This window comes from Trachurus trachurus (assembly GCF_905171665.1).
Source record: "Trachurus trachurus genome assembly, chromosome: 8".
Classification (NCBI taxonomy): Eukaryota; Metazoa; Chordata; class Actinopteri; order Carangiformes; family Carangidae; genus Trachurus; species Trachurus trachurus.
In genome coordinates this window covers 16,196,882-16,218,878 of record NC_139905.1, presented here as the reverse complement: position 1 = coordinate 16,218,878, position 21,997 = coordinate 16,196,882, and the positions used below count along the sequence as shown (strand labels likewise).

At 42.5% G+C, this 21,997-nt stretch overlaps 1 protein-coding gene across 1 annotated transcript in view; it reads right to left on the bottom strand.

Annotated features, from left to right (window-relative positions):
- prkar1b (protein kinase, cAMP-dependent, regulatory, type I, beta) overlaps positions 1–21,581 on the bottom strand; it is a 61,578-nt gene extending 39,997 nt beyond the window's left edge. Inside the window, exons 1-5 of the mRNA XM_083976583.1 lie at positions 21,539–21,581; positions 21,208–21,427; positions 19,712–19,899; positions 6,533–6,703; positions 3,583–3,674 (exon numbers count right to left, since the gene is read on the bottom strand). Of these exons, the coding sequence (XP_083832709.1) occupies positions 3,583–3,674; positions 6,533–6,703; positions 19,712–19,885 (437 nt within the window). The 5' untranslated portion in view covers positions 19,886–19,899; positions 21,208–21,427; positions 21,539–21,581. The remainder of the gene's footprint in view (positions 1–3,582; positions 3,675–6,532; positions 6,704–19,711; positions 19,900–21,207; positions 21,428–21,538) is intronic.
- Between the last annotated feature and the right edge of the window lie 416 nt (positions 21,582–21,997).

The following is a 21,997-nucleotide window of genomic DNA, read 5'->3' as shown; positions in this document are numbered from 1 at the left end:
CTTCTAAATACCCCTCTTTATTCTCTCTATTCACATCACATGACATCTATGAGACAGGATGTGATATTTTGTGTTATTCTGCTTGATGACGCTCTCATAGGTCATTTTTCAGCTGCCTAGCCCGTTCCTCTGATTATACATTGATATATACATTTATACTGTATATATATGGGTGTTAGAAGCATTTGAATCAAATCTCATCTAATTACACACTAAGATTTGTAGATTTTCTTATTTACACCCATGCTTTATCCATTTTGGCTCATATATATCATGCTGGCAGCAAGGATGTATATCATGGGCCTATCCTCTAGAGCTGTCTCAGTGGGGATTTAAATAAACTAACCAGGAAATTACTGGAAACCCTCTCAATCCTGCAGTGCCAGCTGTGTGCATATGGACACCAAGTATGAAAGTCGCATACAGTCAACACTGGCAGCCCATCTATTACAATATAGAATCATAGAACAAATCAATTTTATAGACTGAAATGTGTGCATCTGTCTTATGGCTGTCCTGCTATTCACGCTGCAAGATACACATCATGATCGATGTGCAAACCTAATTTTGATTGTTATCAATAACAGTAAGATTGGATTGGGTTGTAAAATGAAACTGCCCACACAGGGCAATATCAAGAAGAAAGGAGAAGTAGAAAGTAAAAGAAAATGCGTCCTTGTTGGCAAGTGTCTGTTATTAAGCTCACTAAAAATGCACTGCTTACAGAGCCGGAGCCACAGCCAGCCTCCATCGATTCCCAGAAAGATAGATACGTTGCTTAGAAAGATGAGATGAACGAGAGACAGGGTGAGAGAGGGTAACACAGCAAGGCATGGAGGAGAGCTACGAAAAAAAGTGTTGAGAGGAAAAGGAGAGTGCTGGCGAGAGAAGGGGAAACAAAGAGGGCTTCATTGTTTTCGATTGTGCTCATTACTGAAGGGGATGATAGCATAATATAGTGCTAATGGGGGAACAAATTGTGTGGTGTTCAGCTTACATAACTGCTGAGTGACTAATAACACAAGATGTTTCCTTGACACACACACACACACACACACACACACACACACACACACACACACACACACACACACACACACACACACACACACACACACACACACACACACACACACACACACATTCACATGCGCACACACATGCAGACAGCTATCATCTCTGTTGTTTTTTCCTTTCTCTTTCTGTCTCACAGTACCTACAATATCAGTCGATATTATCGGTAATGATCTCTCATCCAATACATGCGTTGACCGTTCCCATTGCTGTCAAGGAGCCATGGTCAGCTGTCAGTACCTCTTCAACCAATCAGAGCACTTGAGCAAGAACATCTGATCAGTCAAAGAGCCAGCTGTTCGCAGAACGAGGGAAGAGCAAGAGAAAGAGAGGGCGCAACATGTTAAAAGAGAAGATCAGGCAGTCCGACTCCATCTGCCATTGTGCGTCAGTCCTCGACAGTTCTGGCACATCTTAAGAAGCCACTGTGCTTCATAGCGTGACTTCATCAATGCCAATGACAGAAGGATGAACAAGCATAAAATGATTACCCTTAAGCTGAATTCAACTTCATTTTCCGTTTTGCTGCCAGTAATAGGTCATATTACCAATGTGAACAATTATCATTATGTCAATGTCCCCATCGTGGGACGAATAACGGATTATCTTATCTTAATAAAGAAAGAGCAGAACTCAGACTTGCACCTTTTCAGGTGAAGTTTTGTGCCAAACCTTACCAACAGGAGTTTGCAGTGTACAGACAATAAGCCATGTGCAAAGGCCTCCCGGCTGCTGTGTGCAGTTTTTCATTAATGCCCGAGGACCACATCCACCATACATCAATACACTTCTGTCTGTAGGGGCTCCAGGCACAACAACCGCAACATAACCGCAGTGTGAGCAAGCCACCAGCCAAACCAGGCAGCCAGCCGTCCGGCATCATCAGCTGGAAGTGAAGAGTGAAGAAGAACAGAAGAGAGGGGGGGGACTGACAGAGCAACAGGGAGAGGAATAGAGAGTTAGAGGAAGGAGGCAAAGCCAACTAGCTGCCATCTCCCTGTACGATCTAGCGAATCAGACACTAACTGAGAGTCTTCAGCGCTGCTAGCTGCCTGTTCACCCACAAATCCCACAACAACCAAATTCCTATGCGCAGAGCATTGATGGCTGATGCTAGCTGTGTGTAGCGAGACAGCAAACATGACAGCCAGTCGAATAAATTCTACATCAGGCATGGTTTCATGGGCTGACGACACAGCCATTACATAGCTTGGCATGCCGAAAGGCCTTGAGTACATTAAAACCTGATGGTTTATGGTCTACTGCCGCATATTTTTGTGGTGTAATTCTAATCTGCCACATCAGCCACCCAAGTACATGGTTTTTCAGACTGTCCGGATCTATCACATGTTGCACTGCGCTCGGGGCTGCTTCAGAGGCACTGACGTGCAATCAGAGGCCTGCGTGCCTGTGCCAAGGGAGCACGGTAAATTGTCAGCTGACGAAAGACTGGAAAGAGTGTGTTTTGGGTTTGGTCTGTGGAGGCTTTAGCCAACAGGAAAGCTCCGGTGTTTTCCTCTCCATGGGGCATAATGGATTCTCCCCGCCAATGAAACACTATTCCGGCTGGCGGGCGGGACCGCCAGCCACCTGAGAGTCTTTCCCACAACACCCCCTTCCCTGTCCGAGCCAGATCCAGCCATCAGCGGAGATCTGGGACAGATGGAAGGATGGAGAGAGGAGAAAATGTGAAAGAACAATGAATAGGAGCAGATGGCAAAGAAGAAGGGAGGGACAGGGGGAACTGGCATCCCTCTCGCCAAGATGACTATGGCTAATCGTTGATTTCTGAGCAGTGTATCCGTGTTCCTCCACCCATACTGTATCTGAATACAACATGATACACATAGGTTACCATAACAACCAACAAACACATACAGTTGCCCCCCTTCGCACCCTTCACCCCCCTCCTCCTCTGCCACATCTGTCCATGTTAACCCCTCCTTCTTGATATGTCTGTGTCTCCGCAGACATCGGATGCTCCCAGAACGGGCAACACTGGCACACAGTGGCCACACGGGCAATACACCCAACTGGAACAATGCCCTGTTCGTGTTTTTATCACCTTACAAAAATACACACACACACACACACACACACACAGTGGATATTGTGCAAACCTATTTTTGAAGTGACAGTTCCCTTCAAGCCAATTTATGAAATCAGGGTAAGGGATTAGAGAGACCCAGTTTTTTCCAGCTAGTATTCCCCTGCAGAAAGACAATTTCTTGGCCATGCATATTTGTAACTAAGTAGACTTTAAATCAGCTTTTAATATGCATCTACACGGCACAGAGTTAAAATGGTATATCATTTTATGTAGCAGTGCTTCCTGATATTCAAGGATTATTTTTAAAGTCAGATTAAAACCCAAAACAATGAATTTGGTGATTAATTAATCAGCGCGACCAACTACTTTAATAATGCATTGTTTGTTCAGGTTATTTTTCAGTGATGTGTGAGCAATTCATCAAGATCAATTTTATCTGGGTCACAATAGTTTGGTACCTTCTCTCATTGTCATCCAGGTGAGCAAACAGCACATTCTTGGAGATGGCCTTCGCCAAGGCAGTCATGGTCTTGTAGTCCTTTGGGATCACCTGTGTAGACAAAGCGGTCATGTTAATAAAGTGGTCTGCAACAACACAGTGCAGGTGGACACATGAAACAAACCAGCACAAACACATAATAACCTCGACTTCAAAAGCAGACCAAATTGAGTAATTAAAGAGCAGTGTATTGGCAAACTCTGAAAGGAATATCCCGCACATGTGTCTGTGTATTTTTGGGAGAGCCCATCTGTTCAGGGATTACACTCAAAATGTCACACAGCACTTAAGAATTCACAAGAGGCCTGAACTCATTCATAAAACATGCATTTTCGTGTTCCAGACTCTGTGGAGTGTGTGTGTGTGTTCATGAGGGAATGGCAAAGTCTGTAGCCACAACAAAGCCACAGAAGTCCGTATTTAAATAGATAGATTTCCTAGAAGAGAAACTCCTCATACTGTGGGGTTGAGAAAGGCAAAAAGTAACAGAGAAGGGAAAACAGTAAGAAAACTAAATCCCTCTTTCTGCAGAATAACTCAGGCAGGAGTGTGTACGTGTGTGTGTGTGTTTTGTCTCTGGTGGTGGTGGACAGGAGGGGGGTAGGGTGTAATTACGTTAAACCAACAGATGTCTCCACATGAAGACGACCATGAAGCGCTCTGCACAACGTGTACACAAATACACACACAGCCACATCAGATGAGAGATAAAAAAGTACCAAATGTTTTCTATCGATGCGCACTACTTAGTTCTAGTGGACAGCTAAGAGGAAGAGGCTGGTCTGGCCTGGAAACTGAGTTGGAGGCAGACACAGACACCCACAGGAGCTCAGTGGTAAAAGTAATTTTCAGATTCAGATTTTAGGTCAGCAACCTAATCATCCTCCACAAGCTCCAGCTCCAGCGCCGTCACCCAGAGGACCGTTCAATATCGGGGCACTCGGCTTCTTACGAGCGTGCTAGCATTTGAATGAAAATTATGATCTGTCTGGTTTCTTGTCTGTCTTGTTGTTAAACTATCTTTAGCTCCAAGCCAGCTGGGAAAAGATGGAATAAAGCCACAGGAGAAAATGGATTTCTAATGATTTAACAACTGTGCTTTGAAGCAGTTATGAGAGGAAGCCAATAAGATTTAGCTGGCAAGGTGCATGTGTAAAAGTAATGACAAGCTTATTGCCACAGTCTACATTGCGGCATATGTACATCCCAAAAGTTAATGTGGAAGTAGTATTTGACTTCACCTCTTCCCCACCTTGTCATAACAGTGTCAACACTAGTTCCCATCAGTGTGATGCCAGCCCTGCAGTTCATTCTGTTAATGTGATGTCCAGGCCTGACTGACAGGCCTCACAGTTTGTTACTGTAAGACTAATAGCACTTCACAGCAAAGCCTTTTCTAATCAGATGAACGGGGTCGGCTAATAAATTGTGTTCATTCAAACCAGCTGTTGATTTTCACAGTGGAGTCATTAATGGAATGGACGACGAAGGAAGATGTCAGCAAATAGGCTGCGAGTACACAGCATGTGTATGTGTTATTGTGTATTGGTGTGTACGCGCGTGTGTGAGTGTGTGTTACTGTAATGGTCAGAAGCAACCCTCTCGTTCTAATTCACTTTTCTCTGTTGGTCTGTTGCATTGGACAAGCATGTGAATTAGTTTCTCTTTTGGCAGGCTGCTGACTCGGTTGTGTGAGTGGTTGCATGTGGGAGTTGTTTCTTGTGGGTCTGTTGCGTTTGTCGGTCTGTGAGATAGCAAGGGACAGTGAGTGAAATGAGGGTGGGGGGGGTGGGGGTGGGGGCCGGCGCGTTGCCACGACACATGACTGCAGCGTCTGGTGGAGATCTCAGACCCATAAACACAAATGCACGCGGGTGTGTGCACGCACCTGACACATATACTCACACACACACACACACACACACACACACAGACACACTACATGCTTCAGTGGCCATGTGATTACAGCGTGGTGAAGGGGGTTCATGCCATTATGTCATTACCAAGCAATTAATGGCAAGTGAAGTTAATTACAAGTGAATGAGCACGGTAATGATATAGCAACTAGGGTGTGTGTGTGTGTGTGTGTGTGTGTGTGTGTGTGTGTGTGTGTGTGTGTGTGTGTGTGTGTGTGTGTGTGTGTGTGTGTGTGTGTGTGTCACAAGGTGAGTTATAGTTTTTGGCTAAAGAGCGTCCTTTCCTGTTGCTCCAATAAGTTGTGGAATGGACACGAGAAGTTGCACCATGACTGATAACTCTAACAGTCCTGCAGTCCTCAATGAAAAAACTTGAAGTCACATTTAAAAAGGAAATTATTCTAGCTGCTTCTCTTCCTCCTAAACTCTCAAACATAATGTGTGTCATGCTACCTCATCATCCAGAAATTAATTCATTTACTCAAGATTTTGCACCAGTGTGTGTACTGTATGGGTGATTCTTCAACAAATTTTCTGTCCTCGGGGTGAAAAAAATATTTTTCAAGAAAAACAGTTATGGTATTTGTTGGGGCTAAATTGTAAAAGCTCTGAAAAAAATAACTGTGTCTCAACTATGACATTTGATTATTGTTTCTGTATGTTGAAAATCCAAATATGCCAATATTTCTATGTTTTGGGTGTGTCCCCAACCCTCGACTCGACTCGACTTCAGTATTCTTTCAGGGGCCCCAGAATTCCTAGCAACGGGCCTGGCTCCTTTATTGTAGCCCTGTTTATTAACTGCTGTGTTGACATTACACAGTTTACGCCACTGTGTTATGAATTCATCTGTCTAATAGTAGAATATATGCATTAAGTATGCATTTATCTGTGCAAACACATTAATTTGCACGTGTGCATGTACTGAATGTGGGTGTCTGTGTGTGTCTTTGCACAGATGTTTGCTTATGCATCCATCTTTCCGAGGCTGACCTTGCGAACGTAGCTGACAGCGTCCTCTTCGGTGTAGACCTCGGCGCTGACCCCTCCCCTGCGGCGCCGGGCCTTGACAACGGGGTTTGGAGGTGGGGGAGAAACCTCATCGTCATGTGAATCTGACTGGCTGTTAGATTTCTGACGTGCCATGATTTGCTTGCATTCTTCCTGTAAAAACACAAGGAGGACAAAGACAAGATTGGTAGAGGGACAAGCTTGTAGAGAGTGACAGTGAAGAAAAAGAAAAATGTTTTCAGCATTAAAAAAGCATTAAAGATGGAACATCTATAGACAGAATCCTTGTGAGAGAAATAATTCAACATGTAAAAGAAAACGGATTTGAGGACAAACAGATGCGACTACTATTGTAGCTTCAGGGCTAGACAAACAAAATCATCTGAGAGCACCTCTTATTCTGTAACCACACAACCAATCACATGAAGAAGGGCTGACAAACCTCTTCAAACACCCTGTCTAACATCAAGTATCATGTGGATTCTCAACCAGGTCAGATAATAGAACAGAGCGAGCACAGTGGAGATGTTCTCGTCCTGAGTGCACACACTGCCGAGACGTCTACCATCCGTCGTACCAAATGAAAGCTATCAAATATTGAACATGGAGAGAGGAGAGGGGCTTAACCAGGTACTCTCATCCTCTCAGATAATGACCAACAACGAATAAATACATCAAAGTGGAGACAGGATGCCTCTAGCTGGCCGTCATTTCAACTGCTGAACACTCTGCAGGTGATGAATTATTAATTGCAAATTGATTAACACATTACCATAAGTACACAATAAAAACACTGTAGGGTTGTTGATATATGAGACAAGGGTAATGGGATGACAGTTTGTGCAAAGGTAACTGGTATCCAGAGCAAAGACCATTTTTAGGATGAATGGCAGCTCTATTTGTGTCCTAGATGCATGATGTGTTTATTCCTTCATATGGATGAATTACTGTGTCTAAATGGATTGATTTGACAGCAGTGATATTTGTTCGCCATTATATATTTTGTTGCATTTTTTCTATTTGCTGGTTCACTGCATTGCTACTGTGCAGTCAGAAATAAACAAAGATGTCTTAAAGGAACAAGACTCCAGACAGGAGAGCAGCGCTACAAGTGGCGTCCCCACACTGCAGCGCAGTTAACAGCAACACATAGACAGAGATAAACAGAAAAACAGCACAATGAGCAGATTTCCTTGGTTCAGTCACCAGACAAAAACATTGAAAGATGTTCAGATACACTGTATTCATTGCAGTTTAGTATTGGAAATGTTATTACTAAAAGAGTTACAGTCAATAGACAATTGTTTCCCCACCAGACAGAGAGGCGCAAACTATTTAGCGAAAACCAGAGACAGAGTTTGTCTGGAGATCTGTACATTGCATGTCTTTATGTTCATACAAACATTGGTCTGGCTTCATGGCCTCCAGATAAGCCCATTAGCTGAATATTTGATTAGCTTAAATCATTGTCTATCTAGAAAAGGGGGGGGGGGAGAGAAAATAATCAATTATTTTGATAATTATTCGTCAAATAAGGCATTTTACATGCAAAATGGTGAAATATTCTCTGCGTCTCTTTATTTTCTATGATAATAATCTGAACGTCTTTGAGGAATGGTGGTCAAACAAAACAAGATATTTTTCCAAATCACCTGGACATTAATTTGGGAGAACAATCAACAGATAAACAACTGTAAAAACGACCAATAGTTGAAGACTTTGTTCAGTCTTCTTGGTGCAGTGATCATAGTGTATGAATAAAATTAGTCATGTTTGATTAATTCATTATTGAAGAGGTAGTTTTTAAAGAGACACAGCTTGTTTTGCGTCACCACCGTTCCACTGACCTCACAGCACCTGAAATTTGGAATTTTTTTAAATGAAATTCACTGAGGCAACTTCTCTCTCTCACAAAAAGAAAAACTGGAAAGAGAGAGGGAGACCTGAAGCAGCTGGGGGCAGACTGATTACTGAATGCTTTGAGCAGAGATCAGAAATCGCTCCTGCTTCAGGGAGGGACAGAGAGAGAGGCAACCTGTGACCGAGCCATCAGACAGATCACAGAAACATGGAGAAGCAGGGGAGGAGAGGTGGAGAGAGCAGGTGACAGGGAGAAGACCGCCATGTTACCTGAAAACTGAGACAAACCGAGCAGCCCAACCTCGCAACTCAGCACTTATTTGCACATTCTTCCTAAACTATCTGCATAATGCATAATGTAACAGTATAATGTAATGGGAATGGAAGCAGTGATACAGCAAAGCTACAGTGATCTGAAACATCAGCTAGTTACTGGTGTCTGGAAGGAAGGCGGCTTGCACTTTCACTCATTCCTTCCATCCCTTTTTTCACAGTGTCTTGAATTCACTCCCTCCTCTGCTGCCTGACTCTGTCTCTTTGATGCTCATTACAACCTAAGGTTACTGTGATGCTGCGCTCTGTGATAATGCAGCTCACACACACACACACACACACACACACACATAAGCAAACATACTCTAGGGCATACACACACACTTCTTGCTTACGCAGAGTCACTGCCTGAGGGAACACAGCCAGGAGGAGGAGAAGAGGGGAGGCAGAGCCAGAGAGCAGCATTCACACACACACACACACACACACACACACACACACACACACACACACACACTGCAACTCACAGATTGAGCTTAATCAACGTGGCAAGGTCTGCAAACAGGTAACACACTACCTCCTCTAGACAGTGTCGGCAAAGCAAAAACAAACACTCCTCTTTCTTCTAAGTGCTGCAAATATGAAAACAAATACATCTTTCTCATCAAGTCAGACTCACAAAAACTAGCAAACACTGATCTAATGCTGTTGTCTAGTACCAAGCATCTTCACCTTGCAACAAAACTTAGTTAGCACCATGCAGAAGGCTAAGTTGTACAGGTTAGGTTTGTTAGCACAGGTATTTACCATGGCATGGAGGGGCCCCTGGTCAGGCCTGCTGTGTGTCCCTCAGCCTGTCAGAGGCACCGGGCATCAAGTCAAAAGTGTGCATGGGAGTCAACACACATGGATCCCGACCTCATACACATCTGACACGCATGCCGCGACACGGCAGCACCTTGCCATGCTCGTACAGCAAACGGTGTCTGTGCGTGTGTATATACACGCTCAGGTTTGAGTGTGTGCGTGTGTGCGTGCGTGCGTGCGCAAGTAAACAGAGAATCCAAGTCAGCGTATGAGGGAGTGAGAGAGAGCGCGAGTGGCAAAATGTCTGCAATCCCCACGACACAGCAGCTAAAGAACAAGTCTACTGATGAAAACACTGATCACAGCAAAAAGCCTGTCTCTCCATCTCTCCTGCGCAACTCGCTCTCTGCTATCCAGCCTCTCTCTCTCTCTCTCTCTCTCACGCTCTCTTTCACGCACACACACACACACTCACAATCAGGTGGCGCAATGAGCGGGCTCCTCTCGCTTCCCCCCTGTCACTATGACAACTGGGTACTGTGAGCATCCTGAATAGTTGGTGGAGTGTCTGAGCAGGAAGCTCACGCACCTACATTCACGCACACACCAGTTCTGACGTCTGTTGACAGATTTGCCCCCCCCCTCCCTTCGCACTCTCTCTCTCTCTCTCTCTCTAACACATCTAAAGTGATTCAGTTCACAGGAGGGAGAACGTCACACCCTTCAATACAGACTTCTGTTGTGACCAAATGCCATGGTCTGTGTGTTTTAAACCAACAAATGGCTCCAAACAAGCCTATACAGTAGTATAGGGGATACATCATCATCATCATCATCATCTCAAACATCCCCTGTTCGCGCCAGACGCCGTCCTGTACCATGCAGTGTCTCTCTCAGTCCTTACTCATCTCCAGCCCCACCCAGTCCTTTCCTCTTAGGTCAGAGGGTCAGCCATCAAGTGAGGACTTTGTGTCTCACTTCAACAAGTCCTCATACTGTTGTGTGCTCCAGTGCTCAAATTGTGTGACTGTTGATGTCTTATGAAAAGTTAAAGAGGAGCCTGCAACTTTCACCAGCATCTGAAAAAAATCTTCTTCTTCCGTTTGTTCAAAGAGTAGCTTAGCAATTTCATTCTGTTTTCTTTTTGCCATGTTTTTACTTTGTTGCCATAATATTTCAGTCTGTGGTAGTGTAGTTTCTATTTCAAATAATATAACATCTATTTCCAAAGCACACCTCTTTTAATATCCGTATCCCTTTAATGCATTTATTTATCCTCTACTCTTGAATCAGTGTTGTTGTTGCTGTGTGTCCGAGTCTCTCTCTCTCTCTCTCCCTCCTCTCCTCTGCTCTCCCTGCGTCATCATCGGCGGCTGGGTGCCAGAGAGAAAAGACAGGAGAGAAGTGATAGGAGAGGAGACAGAGGACACAGGCGTAAGCAGGACACAGAAGCTCTGTAAAAAAAAAAATAAAATAAAATAAAAGTGGCCTTTCCAACAGAGACACATTAACTGTAGGTCAGGGATTAATCCAAATGAATGAAGACGGAGACAAAAGACGGCACACATCCAATCCCGTTCAGCCTCAGTTCTATGTAGAGTGAAGTTACCATTAAATAAACTATTATCAGTACCAATGTCAACTCGTTTATGGACGATGAGTCATGTTAAAATGAGCCTCTCCTGTGTTGTTCACCCCATGAACCAATTTGCGCCAAGCAGATACGAACAAAAGTTATGCTCATTCTAATAGCTCTAACAGACCAGTATTAATCAGCCCAAACATCCAATGCGGTCAGCACGAATGTATTCAACTCATCAGGAGGGACTGCAGCACAAACACACCAACATGTCGACAAAATATCTATTCTTCCATCGAGTTGAAATATTAGAATAGAGGGGGCAAAAAAACAGTGATGGTTACCTTAGGTAGTCCTAGTCCGGTGACGTACACAATTTCACTCTCCACTGCTGGGGCTGAAAGCATGCGAGTGAACCAAAAACAACAAGGTGCCGCACAAATAACCACACACACACATACACACACACAGGTAATGAAGCGTGGGGAGCAGATTCACCAGCAGAGCTAACAGTCTACTCATCACTCTGTTCCAGGCCATTACAGCACCACAATGGACAGAAAGTTTGATGATGTTCACTCTTCATGGCTGTGATGCACGCGCACACACACACGCACACACACACATACACACACACAAATGTCTAACCCTAAACCTCACTATCCAAATAATTCCAATCCAAAACCTCCAATCTAAAGGCTAAAATTTCAACTTAAAACAGCAGCATCTCCAATCTTAACCTCAGACTTTAACCCTGAAATACACACAGATTTAGATTTAACAACTTGCAAGGAGCAACTCGCTTCTTGTCTACAGTAAACACACAAAAATGACAAGACACAGACAGCTACCAAGCACAGACCAAGCAGCAATCTCTTTTGCTAAAAAAAAAAAAATGCAGTCAACAAGAAGTACCTAAAACTGCAGGTCCTTCAATGGCCACATGATGCTGCCTCCAAACATGAGTCGATCCGAGGTTTCAGCTCCACACACAACATGTTAACATGTAGAGAGGATGAGAAGGTTTCCCTCAGCTAAACACACCAGTTTCATACAGCCATACAAACAAATCTCCAGCTAATATCACACCAACGACATATCATGGAAAACTAGATAACAAGCTGAATGTCTATAGGTGAATAACAGGACAAAACAAGGCCGACCAACTGGCTCTGTGAAACATAGCAAAACTAATGTCACCTATCTGTCAAGCAGAAACAGAGAAAGATGTTGAAGCCTTTGAATGCTCTGAGATCTCTGCTAATCAGACAGGTCATTAGGCCTCATCAGGACAAATCTCGGTGGGCCGGTGGGCTATCAAAGCATCCATAAAGTTTTTACTTGCCCCATCAGGCATTCTCTGTGTGCCTGTCATTCAGGGTGCAGAGCGGCCCTCTTTTGATTTTTGTTTCTCTTATCTTCTTCTGGCTACCATCTCTTTCCACTGCCGTTATGATAAAGCGACTCTATAGTAGAATATACAACACTGTCGGGCCTTCATATTGCCTCTGTTCTCATCAACAGTCCCAATCAATCCCATTCAAAACTTCATAAGCCTGGTGGGATTTAACTGGATGTGCCAAAGCCACTTTGTTAATTTCCCATTTACAGAGCCGGTAAAGTTGTATATTACTGTAGGAACACCTGTTTTGTTTTTCAGACAGCAAATTGCTGTGAGGAGCATATTGAATTAGAAATTGCCTGCTCCAAATATAACAAATGTTTTTGCATATAAGACATACTTATTGCTGCCTCAACAAACATCTTTTGCTTCAATCGTGTGTAGTTTCTCTACATATCTGTCTTCTCTCACATGAACCCCCACTAAGTTGGAAGGAAACAACGGGCAGATGAGAGAGGACAAAGAAGGACCACCGTGGAGACAGGGGCTGGGGGTCCAATTTACCTGTAGAGGCCCAGGGGGCGCCAGGAAGGAGGAGGCTTAGGCCCGGGTCACTGCACCCCAGGCTGATTTGACAGAATACCTTGCTCCCAGTATAGTGGTGATGAGTGAACACGCAGAGGCTGGAAATACTAATTACACTTGTTATGCAAAATCTTGGAAGAACATACTGTTTGTAATCCTGAGCTCAGCCGAATATGTTGAAATGAATGGACTCCACACACATATAGTACAGACACACACACACACACACACACACACACACACACACACACACCACTGGCGTAGCGAGAGAGATAGACAGGAACCATGTCAGCGAAACAAAACGGAAAGGAGAAGACTGTGGGCGGGAGGGTTGATTACCCCCCACAATAATCAAAGCTGCACCTAATTCTCCTAAAAAAAAAAATCTCTCAGCAGACTCAACAAACAACCAAACCCTCCCGACAAATTGTCAATCAGAGGTCTTTGAAGGAACTGGTGGATTTGTTATGATAGGTCCTGGTGACAGCTGAATGGCTGGCAGCTGAGAAAGGCTTCTCATCTTACAGGGGAGGGGGAGACAGTGGTTGATTGACTGATGGAGAAACAGAAAGAGAGTGAGGAACTCTCCCATAATGCAACATGATGGGATCTTTCACAAGCAGAGCTGATGCAGCAGGGCTTTCATTTGTTTTACTTGACATGCCTTATGATGAGCCGTGCACAACACACAGTCAGTACAAAACTGGCCTACATAGAGATGTGGTCACATAAACAACACACGCGCTCTGTCCTTAATCTGCTGCCGTCTCTGAAAAAAACATTTTCCATTATTATTATTGTTATAATGGAGAGAGGGAGGTTCCTTTGTTACAGACTGCAGGTACTCTCCAGGTTATAAATCCTTATGGAAAATGTATTTACATACTCTTGGTGGTTAACTTAAATATGAGAGCAGAGCTTTTCTTATTATCTGAAGGTTAACAACTTATAGAGAAAAACTAGTTCATAAATATATGAAATGTTATAGTTTAGCATTATATCTGATTTAAAGTAATCTTGTGGCAAATGTGTAACAGTGAATACGTTTTCAAAAGGAGATGTATTTTCTACAGTTTCATACAAACATGGAGACATGAGGCAAGTTTGACTCGGACAAACAACACATAAAAAAGAAAAGAGCAGGAAAGAAACTGGCAATTAAGGAAGTATGTACATTATAAAAACGGTATTGGAGTGAAAGACAGATGAAAGCAAAGAAAAGTGGATGAGATTTTGTATGAATATGACTGCAGGGGAAAAAGAGAGCAATGAAAACATGAGGGACAAAATGGATGAGGGAGAAGTTGTAAAAAAACAAACAGGCGTGAAGCATGGGACACAAACTTATGACAGTCCTGTGAGCTTAAAGAACACAGGCAGCTTTCTGTTCATCAAACACAATCACAACAAGCAGATATACACATAGACACAAGCAGAAGCTGCTACCCTGTTGTTATGAAGAGTAATATTAAAGGGTCAATTCACCCAGAGCATAAAAAGAAGAACTTTCCCACCTCAGCACCTGTGTATCTGCTTATGGTGATATATTCTGGATGCAATCCTGTTTGTGATGCTCAAAACAGTGAAAAATTATATTTGAACAACTACATAGTAAAGTTCAGATTTCTCTAAATAATTCACCACAAATCCCACTTTCAAACATTTGTTTTCAACATTTAGCCCACAGCTGTTCTATGGCAGACGAAGACTAATCTCTGAGAGTTCAATAAAAAGAAAACAGAGAGAGACGAACTGTAAGATGCTAAATCTTAATGAGGTGCAGCACATTTGCAATGAGTCCTACATTTCAGCCTAAGATCACAGTACAGTGCCGCAGCATTACTCACTCAAATATGGCGCTTCATCTCATGTCCAAGCACCACACACGTACAGATGGAGTTGAGGAGGGACGGCTGTCATGTGCTGAACATTTGGTTCTTGTTGCAGGTGGCATGTTAAAGTGTTGACTTTCTACAGATCTTAAGTGAAAACTTTTAAGTAATTTGATATCTTGTCATAGAAAGTGATAGAATGAGGAGATGGGTGCATGGGGACAGAGTCGCAACACACAGTACCACAAAAGGAACCAAGTCTCAAAGTCAAAATTCAAGTGGAAATTTCTATCAATGTGACCAGATATAGTCTTAAGCCTTGTGAAGATACAGTGTGCCTAATTCAGCAAAACATCTGCTGTGGCAGATGCCCACCTGATTTGCAGATCTGTAATGATACAGACTGATGAGACCCCGTCAGCATTTCTGGGTTAGTGCCACATTCATTTTACCGTCCAAAACAGTCTTCTGCAGGAATGTTCACTTACTATGCACATGATTGTGGTAAAGCGGACTGCAACAACAAGCCCTGTGTATTAGAAACCCATTCTAACCACTGTTTCAAAGCCATCTATTCGCTGTAATCTCCTACAATAAGCTTTTTTGTTCTAATTACAGATATCCCACTGTAAACTAAACATCTTTGCTGCCAACTTAGAGTAAACACGTATTCACAAACTATAAATATTAGATAGTTGGGTTGAAATACTTTAAAAACTAAGGCTACTGTGTTTTTCCAGTGCAGCGTGCCAAAAATTAAGGGTTCGCTTCTCAGCAATTACACACTGCGCTGAGCTGACAGAGATAGGGAGAACCCATCCAAAGCTACGCTTGTACAGATCAAAGGCATCACCATGCATAAACAGGCAGGATGAAAGGCAGCAAGACGCCTCTTATTTTCTCATTCAGATCGACTGGAGACAAAAACATAAACCAAAACAAAAGTTAAAAACAATCCAGTCAGACTGATGACTTTGTTTGCTTGTAATGTGCATGTGTGTGCGTGGGAGCAAGAGACACGACAGACAGACAGACAGACAGACAGACAGACAGACAGACAGAAAGAAAGAAAGAAAGAAAGAAAGAAAGAAAGAAAGAAAGAAAGAAAGAAAGAAAGAAAGAAAGAAAGAAAGAAAGAAATCAAATCGAACATCAATGAAGTGTGAATGCGGACGATGGAAAAGCAAAGACACAGAAAACAGATTGAGACAGTGAGAGCTGTATGAACCTGTGAGAGGACAGAAGGAATAAACTTTGTGAATAAAGGGGCTGACTGAACACAGGGTAGACTTCGGTCTAACAATCCTCTGCTGTTGCCTTGGTTACTGCCTCTAGTGGGCGACGAGCACTGACGAAAATGGCTGTGAGAGACGAAAGAAACACACACACACACACACACACAAACATGGAGGATAAAGTACAAGAGAAAGGCGATGACAAATGTGCACTTTTCTTTTTCTTATGTTTGTTTTGAGACAGCTACAATCAGAGATAAGATCTGACAACTTGATTCAATTTGAATTCTTAAAATTCAGGATGTTATTTTGCATTTCAAAATAATTGACTTTTTTTTTTTAATCTGAGAAACAAAAGTTTTTACGACACTAAGATGAAGATTTAGAGCAACAGATCGCCGATAAAGCTCAAAACCGACAACAGGAAATTCTGAAAATAAGATCTGCAGTTCTAAATCCAGATTAAACGGACATGGCTTGTTGAACCAAATACTGTCCTCACAGTTCCCCTGTGCAGGGCGAAAGGAGGACAATAAGCTCCTTAAATAACTGGGACACCACAAAAACATAAATGGCCTGTTTCAGTTTTACAAACGACTGACCTCACAACACAGGCACAGATTGGGACGGCTCAACTCGAATAGTGTTGGGCAACCGTGGACCTAAAAGGGCTGAAAGCCTGGAGCTTTTTTATTCAAAGTACTAGTGATTTTTTACTGTGCAACAAACATGACTGCAGAGTCCATCTCCATTTGCAACACATAGATGCGTAAAACTTAAAAGATGCTGTTGTGATCCAGAACAACCTGCAGACAAGGGGCTAAACACAAACGTTGAAGGTATAAGTGCTAGATGGGAGCCTAAAATGGTATTAAGTGGTAGAACAATTCCTGAAATATTCTAAGATAATACATTAAAAACATTTCTAGTATTAGAGGTGCCCTCAGGACATTGGTGCACTTTGTCTTGAAGCAAACCCAATTTCCTCTAGATAATTACAATCATATTTACCACCATGTAAACAAAGATGTTATAATGAGCTATTACGTAGTTTAGCAATTTCGTCTGCAGGGAAATTATTGCTTTTTTTAATGTCAATCATTAATACGATACGTGAAGATTGACGGCACAACCGTTTCCACCTTCCACTGTACTAAGAGCCTACGGGTGGATGCACAGGAGGGAATGGGTCGGATTAAATGTTGTGTGTAGCAGCAGTAATGACAGTGTGATCCTTGCAATGTGGCTGCAGCTAGAAGAAGCAGGGCACAGCACTTACTGTAGATAAATAAACTCATTGCAAAGGGTGTGATGGATATGCACTGGAGATAGTGAAGCATGTCACATGGAAGACTAGTCCACCAATAACAATGTACCTACCCTTCCCCAGCCACTTTCAGGAAAACAGAAGCTCATGTGCACTATACTCTGTGCTAAATATATTGATAATGTGATAGCTCCTCCAATATATTCCTCACTCCTTACAACCTGTTCTCAATAAGGGTGTCAACACATTACATCACTGTACCAGAGCATGAGCACATTCATGAAAAATTAAACCCTGTTTTTCAGACAACGCGCTGCTTTCTCTTAACATGGAGGTGTTGACCACAACAGAACATCTTGGAGGCTCATTTATTATTGAGATGGAATACGCAGGATGAGGAAGTTGTGCGGCGAATGTCATTTTTACAGCGCGAATCCCTCGCAACTCGCTACTGTACTGCTTCTGCCGAGCTGTATCACCTCCATTAGTATTCATGCTGCCTCTCTGACTATGCAGCATTACAGTCCAACTAACAGCAGCAGCTCCGACATCAACGCTGTGCTTAATTTGACACTCTGTCTCCTTGACCACAGAGCTCTGCGAGATTACCGAGTCCCGTACACGTAATCAAGAGCAGGACGCACAAGAAACAGGAGAACATGCTGAGCCTGACCTTAAAAACCACTTGTGCATTCTGTCTTAAAATATTGGCAATAATGGCATAATGACTATGATTTCTAAGAAAAAATAAAGCTGCAAAAAAAATGTCATTTTAAAAAACTCACCAAATCAGATGACTCTCACATGCATACATGCACACAAACCACTGCAGTGAAGATGGAGACCCTCCTCAAGGCAGGAGGATGGTGAGGACTAGTCCCCCTTATATCTGATATCTCTTCACAATCACATCGTTTGTTGGAGATTTCTTTCCAAGGCGTAAACTCCAACAGCCTACAGCTCCACCTCAAACACCTTGATGATCTATTTGTAACACTAGTGTAAGAGTAGAGCCCATTGTTCAACCAAACATATCTTGTGATTCACTCATGAGCCTTCTGCATCATGACACTGCAGCCTGTTTTAAGGTCAACTTGTATTTTAGGCACAACAACAACGATTTACCTGCAATCTCACTAAGGTAAAGTTTGTGTTGTCTAACACAAGAGTCCCACATCGATGCTTATTCAACTGTATGATCATTCTGGAGGATGTAGTTCGAGGTGTTGTTGAACAATATAAAATATAATCACAATCAGCATCTTAAGGTTGAATCACCATCTCAAAAAACTTAAAGCGAACATTAAAGCGTTCATTAAGACGTATTGTTAACTAGATGTAACTAATAACAAGTGTGTGTCCCATTATAATGCATAAAAAGTAAAAAAAAAAAAAAAAAAAAAAAAAGTTTGCACATTTCTCCAAACCAATTAGTATATCAGATCCTAGAAGATTCAAAGTTTGTCATCTTAGAAAGCACTTTGTAAATACAGTGGGAAGTCAAAGCAGTTACTTTCATGTAACAAAACATCTTGCCACTATGAGAAGGCTAGAACCAACACAAAAATTTGAAAACAGACACACAAGCACACGTTTGCACACAGAGCAGTCGTGTTGTTTCTGGGTCAGAGCAAAAGTGCTTCAGAGGCTGCCCTTGTTTTAACCTGTTTTATAGTTATGATCTTTCTTTTGCCTCTGCTTAACAAATGTGTCTTTTCTATCATCTCTCTACTCACAGACAGACGGGCAGATACAAACAGTCTCGTCCCTGAGCCTACAAATCAGGACACTGTCCTTTTATGGGTGCTCCTCTCACATTCCCTAATGGATTCCCCCATTATAGGATGAAAAATGAAAGCTCTGTTATAACAGTTTGAGCACAGTCTGTTTTTTGTTAGTGGCTGGCTGGGGCCTTCTTTGTCTGCTCATATGTGATGGTGCCACAGACATCAGCTTGGCAGATAAAATGTATCAAAAAAAAAAAGAAAGAAAGAAAGAAAACACACCACGTTTGTGTGCAGTGCATCTTACACAGGGAATACCAGTATATTCTATGAAATCTGTATCTGTATTTTCATAAAAACAAATATCCAAAATATCGTAAATATTGTCTACTAAATGAGCCAAAGATAACAACTTTAACTTATCATTATATAAAGACGCTTACTCACATGGACTGTATGGTGAGAAAATATTGGCACACATGGCAGTGAACATTTATGCAACATATAATAATCTGGTTAAAAAGTAGCCTATATAGTAACTAACAACTTCAAGCTGACCACATAAACAAATCATGCTAAACAGAACCCCACATTACAAAAAGAGACATAGACATAGTCACCTAACTCATATAAACACAGAACTTTGTTATCACCAACCTTCTCCAGCTTTTCAAAATGCTCCCGCAGGAACTTCATAGGACGCTCAGGCTTAGCGATGCAGAGGTTCACAATGCACTCTTTGAGGATCTGCTGGATGTTGTGCTTCTGCACAAAAATTTCACAGCCCTTCAAACTCTCGTCTTCTTCCAGTGTGGAGGAGGAGGTGGCCATCTTATCTTTTATCTCTGTGGCAGTGGGAGAAAACAGGGTGGACCATGAGAGGAGGGGAGGGAGAGCAGAACAGAGAACAGGGTAGCGGGGAACAAAACAGGGTTGGAAACACAAAATAGAAGGGATGGGCAAAATGGGGAGCGCATACAATGTGATAAGCAGGAGGAAAGGGAGAGAATGGAAGTGCAATGGATAATGGGAAGGATGTAACTGAATATTTTACACCCTTTTGCCAAAATTTCTTGCGAATGTCCTCTGATATTAAACTGTTGTCAGCTGGCAATGCCCTAAAAAGTACATGACAGTATGATAAAGGTGACTGTTGCACGTGTTACCTTTCTTAGATGAACACAACACTGATATTAAATTTGTATACCACCTGTCTGGTTGAACAATGTGTGCAATTCGGCACAGTAAGCAATACCACTGAATGTTGTTTCAGTAATTAAGTTTAAGTAACACTTACTATACAACAATATGTCACTGTATGACATATGACAAGGGAGGGCTTTTAGTCTTACAACCCACTCTTATTTGATATATTGATAGTACAGCTGTTCCTCAGAATGTGTGTAACTTTTACTATTGTCTTTGGCTGTGGACCAGTAAAGAGAGGTTTGTTGTCATACTACAAATGGCATCACTGATTTCAACACATACATGAATTAGCTGTACAGTTCATGTTATAACAATAACAACTCATGCATGGCCTTTAATGCCATCGTATGTTTCTGTGTTGTTGAAGATGGCTGACCATGAACGTTTCCTAAACTGTTGATTTTTATATAATTTGTGAGAGGAGACACTTAAACATGTGGAAGCAAAGCTAAAAACATGAGTGTGTAAAAACAGCCAGGCTACAGTCATGTCAAATAACAGCAGTGTGTCACACAACAAGCCAGGAAGATGAGCAGGTGCTGCTAACTGTAAACTACCCTCCTGTCACTTCCTCAACGGGAAGTCGCATAAACAGTATGATTGTAGCTGCATAATAAATCACAATCGGTTGTCACTTCAGGGAGAGAGACGTCTAATAGTCCAGCTGCTTCACGGCAAATAGCAAAGCAGAGCCCACATATAACAATGTTGCCATGTACACACTGTGGAGCTAATGATGAAACTGAGCACCTGTTCAGTTGCATTCAATGCATATAGCTAACCCAGCTAGCTTGGCTAACCTCACAATGACAACCAAAACACAACGAAGTGGGATAACTGCGACTACTACGGCGGTAAACACTGCCGAGGGCCAAGTCTAAATCGATATTATGAGGGTTCATAAAACACACATTTTACTCGGTTCCCCTCGCTGGTGTCCCTACCGTTATTTTTTTGGAGGATGCTCAGTGACAAAACACCCCGCTGGTGGTAGGAGATAGGTGAGGTACGGCTTGTTAGCTGGGATGCTGCTGCTGTTGCTGCTGTTGCTGCTGCTGTGTCTCTCCGCTACCACGGCTCGCTCTGCGTCAGTCCCGATGACGTCAATCTGTCATCTTCTCCACCGCAGCTTTGCAGGTAAAATCTTTAAAGGAAACACCCACCCTAAAAAAAGAAGAAGAAGAAGAAGTAGTAGAAGCGGCGTGTATGGGTATTTCAGGTAACGTGGGTCAGTCTTTTGCAAAATGTTTCTCTTGACCTGAACAGCCGCCTCACCTCTTATGTATTTGTTTTGATCATTCTCAAGCTCAAGGACCCCCGCTCTTGTGCGCAGGATTTGCCCCAAGGGATTTCCATTAGGCTACAGCAGAAATTATTACAACATAATTTTTAATGCGTCCAATCAAATACAGTCAAGCTCCCCTTTAAGGGGCCCCCAAGGAAAGTGGAGCTCTTGTCAAGTGGATAAAAACAGCTGCTTTATTAATCAACGACATGTTTGTATGTTGCTTTCAATTTTAAAATCCTAATCACTGTCGTTTTAATTAAAATTATGAAATTATATGTTTCATATAGTATGAATTTGTTTTTGTGTGTGTGTGTGTGTGTGTGTGTGTGTGTGTGTGTGTGTGTGTGTGTGTGTGTGTGTGTGTGTGTGTGTGTGTGTGTGTGTGTGTGTGTGTGTGTGTGGTGAAATTTATTTATAGAACTGGGTCAAAAGGAACAAATATTTTG